General features: G+C 48.0%; 1 protein-coding gene across 1 annotated transcript in view; it reads right to left on the bottom strand.

Moving 5' to 3' along the window:
• The window catches only part of LOC122562327 (glutamine-rich protein 2-like), a 33,399-nt gene extending 18,902 nt beyond the window's left edge, over window positions 1-14,497 (bottom strand). Inside the window, exons 1-4 of the mRNA XM_043715198.1 lie at window positions 14,299-14,497; window positions 13,858-13,976; window positions 12,680-12,748; window positions 9,927-10,022 (exon numbers count right to left, since the gene is read on the bottom strand). Coding sequence (XP_043571133.1) covers window positions 9,927-10,022; window positions 12,680-12,748; window positions 13,858-13,976; window positions 14,299-14,388 — 374 coding nt within the window. The 5' untranslated portion in view covers window positions 14,389-14,497. The remainder of the gene's footprint in view (window positions 1-9,926; window positions 10,023-12,679; window positions 12,749-13,857; window positions 13,977-14,298) is intronic.
• Between the last annotated feature and the right edge of the window lie 215 nt (window positions 14,498-14,712).

Here is a 14,712-nt window from a genome sequence, read left to right on the forward strand (position 1 = left end):
GTAGATATAGGAGTGAAGTTAGGGGTAGGTTCTTCACTCAGCGAGTCGTGAGTTTATGGAATGCCCTGCCAGTAGCAGTGGTGGACTCTCCCTCTTTATGGGCATTTAAGTGGGCATTGGATAGGTATATGGAGGATAGTGGGTTAGTATAGGTTAGGTGGGCTTGGATCGGCGCAACATCGAGGGCCAAAGGGCCTGTACTGCGTTGTATTCTTCTATGTTCTATGTTCAAATTGTCCAGTTTAAGGGGTGATTAGGGATGGACAGTAACTCCTGTCCCAGCCAATCACTCACATCCCACACACAAAAACAAACTTCCTGGAATCTCTTCCCTTTTCTGAAATGCATGGCCATGCCAAATATTGCTCTCAGCCTGAACTCTCCCTCAACTCACCCAAAATGGAGTATAACAATCCTCTTTGACTGTGACATGATGAATTATCTCTCTTTGACCTCTTGGTATCCAGTGACCCAGCAATCATTCTTTACCTCTCCAGTAGCTTAACCCTGTTACCATTGCAGCTCCCCAAATCTATTCTCAGGTCCCCTACCCACCTTCTCCCCTCCTCCATCTCCCTCTCTCTCCCACCCTCCACAACCTCTCTTTCCCCCTCCTCACCTCTTTCTCTCTGTCCCTCTGTCCTCCACCTTCCCCCACTCCCCACTTCCTCCTCAATGCCTGTGGTATCATCTATTTAGTAAATATTCATCCTGGATGATTCCACCTAATGGAAGATCAAAACGATCTTGGATTCTTGTCAGAAACTCCCTTTTCCAGTTCCTTCCCTGACCACTGTCTCATGCAGAATCAGCTCATTCACAATCTCTCAGTATTGTATCAGATCCTGAGCTCCCTTTCCATCCCTATGGCTTGTCCATCACTGAAATGACCTCTACCTTGAGCATTAATCACCTGCCATCATCCAGAATCCCCTTAAATCTCCTGATTTCCTACAATCTCAAAACTTACAGGACTCCTCATCTCTCCAGAAAGCCAGATATTCACCAGAACCCCTATATCCATCTGGAACCCCAAATGGTACCAGGTACCTCTGTAACCCCAGAGCCCTGGATTCACAGAGCCCCATGTCCCTCAGTGGGCCCAGGGATTAAAGTTAGATTGAGTACTCTCTCTGGGATCTTTCCTAGAATCATAGAATCCCTACAGTGTGGAATACGATCTTAACCTAAATCTGGCTAAGTTTCCTTCAGGACCTTATTAACACAAAATATAATAGGTCTGTGTGTATATCTTGATTGTTGTACTCAGCAAACACATAGTGCTGGTTTCTCAAAGATTTCTTCATCCAACCTTTATCAGGTGTTGGCTGTCTTGTTGGGAACTTATGACAATGATTGAGTTTCTGGAGAGAAACAGAGGTCAGTCCTCAAAATCCCAGTTTTGCCAGGGCTCCTTGATGCCTTACTCGGTCAAATGCAGCCCTGATGTCAAGAGCTGTCCCTCTCCCCACCCCTCTGGAATTCAGCTCCTTTGTCCAAGTTTGACCCAAGGCTGTAATGAGGTCAGGAGCTGAGTGACCCTGGGGGAACCCAAACTGGGTGTTACTCAGCAGGTTATTGCTGAGCAGGTGCTGCTTGATAGCCCTGTTGATGAGCCCTTCATCACTTTACTGATGATGGAGAGTAGACTGATGGGGTGGGAACTGGCCAGGTTGGATTTGTCCTGCTTTTGATATCAAGGATATACCTGGGTATGATGCTGTGAGTATGACTATGTCAAGTGGTTGCTTGATTAATGAGGAGCTCTCACAATTTTAGCAGAAGGCCCCAGATATTGGTCAGGAGGATTTTGTAGAGTTGATAATTTCTGGAGCCCAGGTTGATGCCACGAGGTCTATCCGTTTTTAGTGGTTTGAAATAAGCATGCAATTCAGAACCAACATTTTGCTGTGGGTCTGGAGTCACATGTAAGTTAGACCAGGTAAGGACAGCAGCTTCCTTCCCGAGGGGATATTGGTTTCATTGTCATCATTACACTTCTAATTCAAAATGGTTTGAAATTCAAACCCCACCTGCCATGGTGCAGTTCAAACCCATGTCCCCACAGCATTGTTTGGGAGCCTTTGAATGATTGATTGAATGACAGCACCTCTCTGCCTTTACATGCCATGAACATCAACTAGCCACAAAAGACATGACCCACTATCACAAATGTCCTTATATGGATGAGGGAGGACACCACTTTGACTGAGACAACACATCCATCTGAGGACAAGCCTGAGACATGCACGAGAATTCCTAGAGGCATGGCAATCGAACCGGAACTCTATCAACAAACATATTGACTTGGGTCCCATTTACCACCCTCTGAGAAAAAGAACAAGAAATGACATCACCATAGGAAATGACATCACCAACCCAAGGAAACTTAAATATTTAAACAGAAAGTGGGCTACACCACCAGTGCTTCATCCGGAGGCTCACTGAAGATGTTATCTAGTATGGTGATGAAACATTTGAAAACGAACCTTCCAGCTCAGCGAGCAAACCTCAATCTAGAACCTCAACCTGAGATACAAATCTTCTCAAAATTCGCTAAAGACATATTCTGTCAAAGCTTTTCATCTTACAGTTGTCAGGGATTTCACAAGAATTCAACTTCAAAAAGAAGAAAAACATTTTGTTTGCATGGGAACAGAGTATAGATTGGTTAGCAAATTGACTCTGATTGTTAGAGGCGTTACCATGGGGAATGGACCCTCTACTGGTGATTGATAGTTAACTGCCTTTAAATTAGACGGGTCGACTCTGGTTGGAGCATTGACCTGAGAACTGAATCAAGTAACAGCCAAGTTAAAACCAGTGCAGTAACCTGAGATGGTTTCTTATGAAGTATGTTCCCAGCAGAGGAGATAGAGCATTTGTGCAGACCACCCATGATGCTACGCATTGGGCCAAAGGCAGAAGACCAGCTTTCTAAAGTCCTCAACAAAGCGTTTAACTGAGAATGAGACCATTGCAGAAAGCACTTACCCCATTTTCACCAGTACTTTCATCAGACTGCTCTACTGTGCTGAAGCATTGCTTGTTAGAAGGCGCTCTTTGGGAACACTCTCAAAACATATCAGTTACTTATACTCTCGGCTCTAAACAAACAGTTAATGAAGTTTAAATTCATAGTGATTTTGCCCATTTGTTTCTGACAATAAGGAGAGGGAAGCAGGTGATTAGATGATGGTAGTGTCACTATTTCACAGTGGAAGTGATTTGAAAACATCATGAATATTTGCAGAGAATCACTACGCCTTGATCCAGTTTTGTGTAGGTATCTGCTGGGCTCTCCCTCCCACTAACACAGTCTCTTCAATCACAGCTAATTCATTGAACATTACCAGATCTAGAGTAGAATCCCTGGCTGTCTCTAAAATGTACTCTTGAAAGACATTTTCCTGAAAACATTCTAAGAATTAATTTTCCAGGCTACCTTTTCCAATGTAACCATGGCTATTGTAGTGTCCTGCCCCTTTTACTCTGATCTAGACTGTACCTACTGTTAATGGGCTTAGAAGGTGTTTCTACTAGTGACCTTTTATATTTCCTATCTCTTACCTGCACCCAAAACTGATACTAGTTGTCACTCTGAAGTAAATGCTATCTCTCCCTAATACTATAATCACATCCTTAATTTTCAGAGCTACCCACCATCTTTTCCTAGCTTCTGATCTTTCAAACTGTTAAATATCCTTCAATATTTAGTTCTGAGGCTTTGTTATCATATTTCTGTAGTGGCTCAACACATTATTTATAAATAAAGAACTGCAGATGCTGGAAATCAGAAACAAAAACAGAAATTGCTGGAAAAACTCAGCAGGACAGGCAGCACCTGTAGAGAGAAAGCGGAGTCAACATTTTGGGTCCAATGTTAAAATCACATAATACTAGGTTATAGTCCAACAGGTTTATTTGGAAGCACTAACTTTAAGAGTGCTGATTCTTCATCAGGTGGTTGTGGAGAATAAGATTGTAAGACACAGAATTTATAGTAAAAGTTTACAGTGTGATGTAACTGAAATTATGTATTGAAAAAGACCTGGATTGTTTGTTAAGTCTCTCAGCTTTCAAAATCACCATGTAGGTTTCAGTTCTTTCATATGTAAATCACAAAACTTTTTTAAAAGTTACAGAGGCTACGACAACAAATAAATGGACACTGCACAACATTCACCAGACAGGAGGGTTCCCTCCCAGTCGGCGAACACTTCAGCGGTCTGGGACATTCGACCTCGGACCTTCAGGTGACCATCCTCCAAGGCGGACTTCGGGACAGGCAACAATGAAAAGTGTCCGAGCAGAGGCTGATAGCCAAATTCGGTACCCATGGGGATGGCCTCAACCGGGACCTTGGGTTCATGTCACACTACAGGTGACCCCATTGCACTATACGCACATACAGACACTCATACACACGCATACTCAGACCCTCTCTCATACACACCCACACACTCCCCCACACACCCTCTCACAGACCTAAACCCCTTTACACTCTCACACATGCACACACCTTCTCACAGACACTCATAGCCCTCCTCCCTCCCCCCCACACACATATATATATAAGTTTGTGGGGTGAATTTCTACTTGCAGAATTACATTATATTTTACTCAAAAACTGCATGAATCAGTGTAAGATTCTGTAAATCCGTTTTTTAGATTAGAATCAGTCTGACCATTATGGCACAGACAGCCTCACACAGGGGAGCTCACACCTTCAAAACCTTATCTGGGCTGACATGACACCAATTGTTAAAGGTCACTTGAGAATGTAACTTTTAAAAAAAGTTTTGTGATTTACATATGAAAGAATTGAAACCAACCTGGTGATTCTAAAAGATGAGAGACTTAACAAATAATTTGGGTATTTTTCAATACGTAATTTCAGTTACATCACACTGGAAAGTTTTGCTGTAAATTCTGTGTCTTACAATCTTATTCTCCACAATCACCCGATGAAAGAGCAGCACTCTGAAAGCTAGTGCTTCTAAATAAGGACTGTAACCTGCTGTTGTGTGATTTTTAAACTTTGTATACCCCAGTCCAACACCGGCGTCTCCAAATTATTTTGGGTCCAGTGATCCTTCTTTACAACTGGCTATAGCTAGGAAAAGGTTGGTATACACAGGTATACTAGGAAAAGGTTGGTATACACAGGTATACTGAAGATGCAGTGGAGGCAGGGGGAGGAATAAATGAGAGGTGAAGATGGAACCCAGAGAGAAAGGAAACCAGTTGGATAGATAAAGGAATGGGTAAAGGTCATCCTGGGAGAGTCAGCCTGCTAATGGGGAATGATAACGGCTGACAATGAGCCAATATGATGACAAGGCCTGGGGTGTAGGGCTGGGGATAAGGACATGGGAGAAGGTGCTCAGAGGTGAGAGGGGAAAGATATAAAAGAGACCTAAGGGCAAAGTTTTCACACAGAGGGTGGTACTTGTATGGAATGAGCTGCCAGAGGAAGTGGTGGAGGCTGGTACAATTACAACATCTGGATGGACATATGAATAAGAAGGGGCAGATATGGGCCAAGTGCTGGAAAATGGGACTAGAATTATTTAGGATATCTGATCGGCATGAACGAGTTGGACGGAGGGGTCTGTTTCCGTGTTGAACAAAGTCTATTTATTAATATGTGGGCTAGCACTTTTTCCATTTTGTTACAAACACTGGGTTACAAATACCTCACCCAAAATTCTATCTACATCTTGTTTTGCAAGTTGGCCTCAGCAGTTGATGTGCCCTCACACTCTGTCACACTCCGATTATTATGACCCAAATTATCACCCTGGTCTTTATCTCACTGCTTTCCTTTGATATGCCATATCCTTTCTTACTCGTTGCCTTCCCTCTACTGTTTTGGTTAAAGACCTTCCCAAGGTCCTCATTATACGTTTTGTTGAATCACTGTTCCCCACACGGTTCACGTGGGCCTCCTGTTAATGATACAGCTCTCTTTTTCCCCAGCTCTGGTACCAACGTCCCATGACCTAAAACCCATTCCTCCCCCATCAACATGTGAGCCATGCATTTACCTCCAATTTGCGAATAGCTCAGGTAATAATCTGGGGGGGGGGGGGGGGGGGGGTTGCTTTTTAATTGAACTCCTAGCTACCAATAATCCTGAAACAGATCCTGTTGTTGTTGTTCATATGGACCATGAGCAGTGAATGCTCCCCGCCCTGCTGTCAGTCACTCTCTCTCCAGCTGTGAATGGAAGCTCCTAACCTCTGGCCCTGGGCAGTACACACAGCTGTCCTTGACTCTCTCCCTCAGCTTCAGAGAACATTGTCTCCCCCCTCCGTACTGATCCTACTGCCACAACATTCCTGTTAACTGCTTTCACTCAAATAGCTACGTGTGTCATGGTCAGTTTGTTTACCACAACCCCCTTACCCTGACAGGTCCTGCTCTGGTCCACACGAGCTGTAAGGACCTTGAGTCTCTTGGATAACTGTAAGAGCTGACGCTCCTGAACTTGTAGCTTCTCACCTTCTTCACTCACACTCACAGCCACGTCTCTGACCAGGAGCTAAACTCGACTGCACTAATCAAACAAGCATGACCATCTGGCTGAAGGAAACTGCCTCCCTCCCTGAGGGGTCAGCAGTGACAGTGACCAGGCTGGGGTGTGGGAGTGATCAGGCCGGGTGTGGGAGTGACCAGGCCAGGTGTGGGAGTGACCAGGCCGGGTGTGGGAGTGACCAGGCCAGGGTGTGGGAGTGATCAGGCCAGGTGTGGGAGTGACCAGGCCGGGTTTGAGTGACCTGGCCGGATGTGGGAGTGATCAGGCCGGGTGTGGGAGTGACCAGGCCGGGGTATGGGAGTGACCAGGCCGGGGTATGGGAGTGACTAGGCCAGGTGTGGGAGTGACCAGGCCAGGGTGTGGGAGTGGCCAGGCCGGGTGTGGGAGTGACCAGGCCGGGGTATGGGAGTGGCCAGGCCGGGTGTGGGAGTGACCAGGCCGGGGTGAGTGACCAAGCCGGGTGTGGATGACCCAGACTGGGTGTGAGTGACCAGGCCGGGTGTGGGAGTGGCCAGGCCGGGTGTGTGAGTGACCAGGCCGGGTGTGGATGACCCAGACTGGGTGTGAGTGACCAGGCCGGGGTGAGTGACCAGACTGGGTGTGAGTGACCAGGCCGGGGTGAGTGACCAGGCCGGGGTGAGTGACCAGGCTGGGTGTGAGTGACCAGGCCGGGTGTGGATGACCCAGACTGGGTGTGAGTGACCAGACTGGGTGTGAGTGACCAGACTGGGTGTGAGTGACCAGACCGGGGTGAGTGACCAGGCGGGTGTGAGTGACCAGGCTGGGTGTGAGTGACCAGGCTGGGTGTGAGTGACCAGGCTGGGTGTGAGTGACCAGGCCGGGGTGTGAGTGTGCCTGTGACTCTGGTACATCTGTAGATGTGATGGTTTATTTGCGCAGTAATGGTGGGGACCACAGTCACTCTATAATCCAGTGCGTCTGTGTCTCTATGTCCCTGTCCACACCATCTTCTCCACATTAATGTGACCCTCCCTTACACTATTCCCATCTCTTCTCATACTCACGATTTGGTGAGACTCTCATACATTTTGCGAGGAGCTGGTCTTGCTATTGGACAGCCTATATGAAGTAGGGGCCTTAGAAATGGACTCACTGCCTTGATTGATCCCTTAAAGTGGCTCTGTACACTCGCTATCTGCCTGCACAGGCTGAGGTGCAGGCGCTGCATGCTGCTGATGTTCTGATCATGTTGGGTGTGGGACTGCACTCTGTTAACAGGGAAACATGGCATTTACATTGCTACAAAATTCTAAACCACAAAGAGATCGAGACTGAGTGGAACAGTTGTGTCAGTGTCCTTCTGATGTCACAGCCATGTCACACAGCTCCCATTCCACGGTAGCTTTATTTTTAATTCACTGCCCCATCTCTAGTTGCCCAAGAGGAGGTGGTGATGAGCTGCCTTCATAAACCAATGCAGCCCCTCAGCTACAAAGTCATGGAGTCACGTGGCTCTAAAGTGTGGACCAGATGATATGCTGATCTGGGAGGTTAAATGTTTCCTCTCAGTTTTCTAAACTGCATTCACACAATAGAAGGCAGTGAGCTCCGAGGTCTCTGAGGTCAGCCCAACACAGACAGTTCATAAATTGATGCAAAACTCCTATTAAATTACAGCCCTGATCTGGCTAATTAGTGGCTAATGCTGAAGATCTCAGCAGAATCTAACTGGTTGCTGAGTTCAGCAACGTCCTGTCTGCCTGGAGCCTACAGTTTTACGGTCACTTGCTCACAGACTGACCAGCACAGGACCGAGACAAGGCTGCCTGTGACATTCCGAATGTCTGTCAAAGTCACATGATGCCATCTGTTGATGGTAAGGTGGGGGCCTGGTCACTCACACCAATCAGATTCCAGCAAGTCGGGACTAGATTGGGTTGGGATATCTGGTCGAAACTTTATTGCTGGAACAGCACAGCAGGTCAGGCAGCATCCAGGGAACAGGAGAGTCGACGTTTCGGGCACAGGCCCTTCTTCAGGAATGAGCAGAGAGTGTTCAGCAGGAGAAGATAAAAGGTAGGGAGGAGGGACTTGGAGGAGGGGCGTTGGAAATGTGATAGGTGGAAAGAGGTCAAGGTGAGGGTGATAGGTCGGAGTAGGGTGGAGGCGGAGAGGTCAAGAAGAAGACTGCAGGTCAGGAGGGCGGTGCCGGGCTGGAGGGATTCGGCTGAGACAAGGTGGGGGGAGGGGGGATGAAGAAACTGGTGAAGTCCAAGTTCATCCCCTGTGGTTGGTGGGTTCCCAGTCGGAAGATAAGATGCTCCTCCTCCGACCGTCGGGTTGTTGTGGTTTGGCGGTGGATGAGTCCAATGACCTGCATATCCTCGGTGGAGTGGGAGGGGGAGTTGAAATGGTGTGCTACAGGTTGGTTGGGTTGGTTCGTCCGGGTGGCCCAGAGGTGCTCTCTGAATCGCTCCGCAAGTAGGCTGCCTGTCTCCCCAATATAGAGGAGGCCACACCGGCTGCAGCGGATGCAGTAGATGATGTGGGTGGAGGTGCAGGTGAATCTGTGGCGGATATGGAAGTTTCCTTTGGGGCTTTGGAGAGAAGTGAGGGGGGAGGTGTGGGCGCAAGTGTTGCACCTCCTGCGGTTGCAGGGGAAGGTGCCGGGAGTGGAGGTTGGGTCGGTAGCTGGTGTGGATCTGACAAGGGAGTGGCGGAGGGAGTGGTCTGTACGGAAGGCTGGTAGGGGAGGGGAGGGAAATATATCCTTGGTGCTGGGGTCTGTTTGGAGGTGGCGGAAGTGACGGTGGATGATGCGCTGTACATGGAGATTGGTGGGGTGGTAGGTGAGGGCCAGTGGGGTTCTGTCCTGGTGGGGTTTGGAGGGGCGGGGCTCAAGGGCGGAGGAGCGGGAAGTGGAGGAGATGCGGTGGAGGGCACCGTCGACCACGTCGCCTTCCTGACCTGCAGTCTTCTTCTTGACCTCTCCGCCTCCATCCTACTCCGACCTATCACCCTCACCTTGACCTCTTTCCACCTATCACATTTCCAACGTCCCCTCCTCCAAGTCCCTCCTCCTACCTTTTATCTTCTCCTGCTGAACACTCTCTGCTCATTCCTGAAGAAGGGCCTTTGCCCGAAACGTCGAATCTCCTGTTCCCTGGATGCTGCCTGACCTGCTGTGCTGTTCCAGCAATAAAGTTTCAACTTTGATCTCCAGCATCTGCAGACCTCACTTTCTCCTTGGGATATCTGGTCGGCATGGACGGGTTGGACCGAAGGGTCTATTTCCATCTCTATGGCTCGATGACTCTATAAACACCCAGGAAGATATGGAATGTCACGGGGAAGTGGGGGGGGGGTGGGGGAAATGGGGGGGGGGTGGGGGAAATACACTGGGAAGGAGCTGCCACTGACTTACCCCCGACTCCTCCATCTTGAATGGTCAACATCGTGCCAGTGAGAGCGAGGGTAACCGTGAACAGGGTAGGTCGGTATCGGAAACGAGATTACATCCCTGCAGGGAACAGAAAACAATGAGAACTTTCACCAGCAGGAAACGGACTGTTCAGCCCTTTCAATCTGCTGTCCAATTCAGTACAATGGGGGCTCAACCTGGATTTCAACTCCAATTTCCCCCAATATAACCCCCAAATCTGTTGATTCTCTCAGATATACAATCTGTCTGTGCCTGCCTAAAACATATTCCTCAACGAGAATTCACAACTCTCTGGGCTCAAAAATTCAAAGATTGACAAGCTTCAAGTGAATACATTTCTCTTTGTCTCTGCCCTAAACAATTGGTCTTTGTCTGTGTTTTGGATTCTCCTACCAAAAAATACAATTTATCATCTTACCGGTGTCAAACCATAGAATGCTGACAGTGCAGGGAGAGGTTATTCAGCCCATCGTGTCTGCACTGACCCTCTGAATGAGCCTTACTGCCATCATCCTGCCTTTTCTGTAACGTTACACACTATGTTGATTTAAACAATCAGCCCATGCCCCTTTGCAATGTTTCAGTTGAACCTGCCTCCATCACATCTGCAAGCAGAGCATTCCACACCCGAACCACTCACTGGGGAGACAGCTCTGTCTACCATCACACCAGTTCCTTGTAAAAATTATCTTAGATCAGGGTCCACTCTCTCGCAATCTTTCTGTGAGAGGGAACATGTCTCTCTATGTGATCTGGACAGCCCCTTGTTATGTTTAAAACAATCGGCTCAGCGCTCAGCTTCCCCCTCTCTCCAAGGAAACACTCCCTATGTCTACAATCTGTTCTCATCATGGGTCAATCTCATCCACTCAGTCATCACTCTCTCCAATTCATTCACATTCCCAATGGAGTCTGGTTCCCAACACTGTACACAGCTGATCAGCTCAGCGCAAAATGACATCTAACACAATTACCTCAATCTTACCACACTGTCGGAGAATCAGTGCTGAGGGAGTGGCACTGTCGGAGGGTCAGTGCTGAGGGAGTGGGCGCTGTCGGAGGGTCAGCGCTGAGGGAGTGGTCACTGTTGGAGGGTCAGCACTGAGGGAGTGGCACTGTCGGAGGGTCAGTGCTGAGGGAGTGGGCGCTGTCGGAGGGTCAGCGCTGAGGGAGTGGTCACTGTTGGAGGGTCAGCACTGAGGGAGTGGTCACTGTCGGAGGGTCAGTGCTGAGGGAGTGGGCGCTGTCGGAGGGTCAGCGCTGAGGGAGTGGTCACTGTCGGAGGGTCAGCACTGAGGGAGTGCTGCATTGTCGGAGGGTCAGTGCTGTGGGAGTGCCGCACTGTCGGAGGGTCAGTGCTGAGGGAGTGCGCACTGTCGGAGGGTCGGTGCTGAGGGAGTGCGCACTGTCGGTGGGTCGGTGCTGAGGGAGTGCCGCACTGTCAGTGGGTCGGTGTTGAGGGAGTGCCGCACTGTCGGAGGGTCAGTGCTGAGGGAGTGCCGCACTGTTGGAGGGTCAGTGCTGAGGGAGTGCCGCACTGTTGGAGGGTCAGTGCTGAGGGAGTGCCGCACTGTCAGAGGGTCAGTGCTGAGGGAGTGCGCACTATCGGAGGTTCGGTGCTGAGGGAGTGCCTCACTGTCGGAGGGTCAGTGCTGAGGGAGTGCGCACTGTCGGAGGGTCGGTGCTGAGGGAGTGCGCACTGTCGGTGGGTCGGTGCTGAGGGAGTGCCGCACTGTCGGAGGGTCAGTGTTGAGGGAGTGCCGCACTGTCGGAGGGTCAGTGCTGAGGGAGTGGGCACTGTCGGAGGGTCAGTGCTGAGGGAGTGCCGCATTGTCGGAGGGTCGGTGCTAAGGGAGTGCCGCACTGTCGGAGGAGTATCATTTGAGTGCTGGTTTAATTCAGATCCCTCTCCTTCTTGAGGTGCTGATAAAGGATCCAATGGCAGTGTTTTTAAAAGGGCTGATGGATCTCTTCCACAATCATCACGAAGAGGAACAGAGTTTTTAAACATTAAATATGTTGTTTATTACAGGCATTTGGTGTGAAGTGTTTGCCACCTTTCAGAAACACAGTATTAACTCATCTTCACGAGAGTATTTCACTGGTTTGGATGTGCTTTTGGATATCTTTTGGTTATGAAATTGGATTTGATTAGATTAGATTACTTACAGTGTGGAAACAGGCCCTTCGGCCCAACAAGTCCACACCGACCCGCTGAAGCGTAACCCACCCATTCCCCTACATTTACCCCTTACCTAACACTACGGGTAATTTAGCATGGCCAATTCACCTGACCTGCACATCTTTGGACTGTGGGAGGAAACCGGAGCACCCGGAGGAAACCCACGCAGACACGGGGAGAATGTGCAAACTCCACACAGTCAGTCGCCTGAGGCGGGAATCGAACCCGGGTCTTTGGCGCCGTGAGGCAGCAGTGCTAACCACTGACCCACCGTGCCACCCACTGTGCCACCATGCCACCCACTGAACCACTGTGCCACCCACTGAACCACCGTGCCACCCAATGAGGCACCGTGCCGTTTGTATTGACCGTATAAGTTCACATTCTTTTTGTTTTTTTCTGAAATGCCTGTTAAAATTCCACACTGATATACATTGACTCTAAAATTCCCATCTTCCTGAAACAATGTGCCTGAGTGAGCTGATGTGTGGAGCTCCACTTGGGATCCATTCCCCACAGCCGTGCCCCCAGTAGCTGAGAAACTGTTACTTACGGGCCAGAGGGCATTTTCACATCCAGCGGCCGATCACAGGACAGGCAGTGGAAATGGCTGATGAGCTGTCTGTCAAAGGAACAGGCTGTTACTGACACATCATTGCATTCTGCTCCAAACACTGAAGCAGCAAACTGGTACATTTCCAACTCCTGACAAAAGATCACAGTCCTAAAGGGGTCAACCCTCCTCCTGCACAGATTACTCTCTGGCCTGGTAGGTATTTGCAGCATTGTTTTAATCAGTTAGACCATTAGCCTGACTCACAGAGTAATAAAGATCAATACAAGGTTAAGGAATATCAGACACCAAATCTGGTGATGACAATGACATCAGGAAAGAATTGTAATCTCCATGATGAATATTCAAGTGCAGCTGTGCTACAGCGGGGAAAGATGGGAAATGTTGAAGCTCAGAAGGCAAAAGGACTGAGAGACGTACTTCAGCTACTGAAACCCTGACAAACGTGAAGGTGGAGAGAATGGGACTGTCAAATATTACAACTCAGATTTTGTACAATGGGTATACTCAATACAGTATACTGTGTACAAGGGGGATACTGAAGGCAGTATAAAGACTGTATTATATAGATGATGCCCAACATTATATAAATGTACAATATAAAAGCAAACCGAATGAGTAAAGATTAGGAACTGGTCCTGATCCTTTGGAACAAATGCAAGACAGAAAGAGAAATCTGTAAAATAAAACCAATGAATATAATCACTCGCTGTCTGATTATCTTCCAAAACAAAATGCCCATAACGTTAATGTTTGGGGGTCCGAGAGGAGGGACCGACGCTGTCTAGATTTATATAGAGGGTTTTGATTTTGTTATTTTAAAATTTTGGTTCTATATATAAATTCTCATCTTCACCAAAAGCAAAGGTATCTGCTTCTTGTATTTACCTGATTGGCTTTCACTGGAGCCTCTATTAAACTAAAACTGGGATTGTCGGGTTACCTTGCAATATGTAATTCTCCCAATTAATATAAAAAGGTGTAAAGGTAGCTTCCAGTTCTGCTATTCACAAACCGGCTTTCTGGAGTCGACCATCTGTGAGTTTTCCGTGTGGATGGGAAATGGATTCTGATTGTGTTTCAGTGTTTGCACTAATCACTGTAACAATGATGTCACCGAACGGGGCTGGGGGAGGGAGGGATCCTCATTCACTCACTTCTTTAGTCCTGCAGCTCCATCCTCCTCCAAACATTTATGTCTCTGCAGCTGCTTCCGAATTGATTTCCATCTATTTTCCAATTGCTTCTTCAATGGATCCAGCTCAACACGGTTAAGCTGAAAGAGACAAAGAAGGTTCAGAAACCATAAACCAGCAGCTAATACGGAAAAACAGCAGCTAATACGGAAAAACCAGCAGCTATACAGAAAAACCAGCAGCTATTATGGAAAAACAGCAGCTAATACGGAAAAACCAGCAGCTATTACAGAAAAACCAGCAGCTATTACGAGACCAAGTAGCTGTTACTAAAAAGTGACTACAAAATCCAGCAGTGATTGCAAGCTCACTTATTTTATAAATCATTGCACACCAGAGCAATAAACCCGCTGACCAATGGGAAACATTAGGAAACAGAGTCTGAGGAATGTGGGACATTACCTTGCAATCCATTTCTGTGGTGAGCTGTTCAAGAATACTGCCCCAGTCCTTCTCCTGCAAACAGATCTTGTTCAGAATTCCCTGAATCATCTTGTTGATCTGGTCTGTTACAGCATCAAATTGTGCGCGGCTGATATTCTGACAGGGAAAGTGATTTGCATTAGTTGCTTTGTCCCACACACCAACCCCTCCCTCGCCCTACTCATTGCCCCTAAATCCATACCCAACTCTTCACAGCTGCAGCCGTAAGCATCTGGACTGAGCCCCCAATCTCTCGCTGTGACCCACTTGGGGGAATGAGCCCCACTCATACTGTCTCAGAAAAAAAATTTTAATCCAATCAAATTCGCAAATTTAGCTGCCCAATCACCTCTAACAAAAATACTGACCAGATTTCTGTTCTTAACAAGAAAA

This window comes from Chiloscyllium plagiosum, chromosome 24 (genome assembly GCF_004010195.1).
Source record: "Chiloscyllium plagiosum isolate BGI_BamShark_2017 chromosome 24, ASM401019v2, whole genome shotgun sequence".
In the NCBI taxonomy this organism is placed as follows: Eukaryota; Metazoa; Chordata; class Chondrichthyes; order Orectolobiformes; family Hemiscylliidae; genus Chiloscyllium; species Chiloscyllium plagiosum.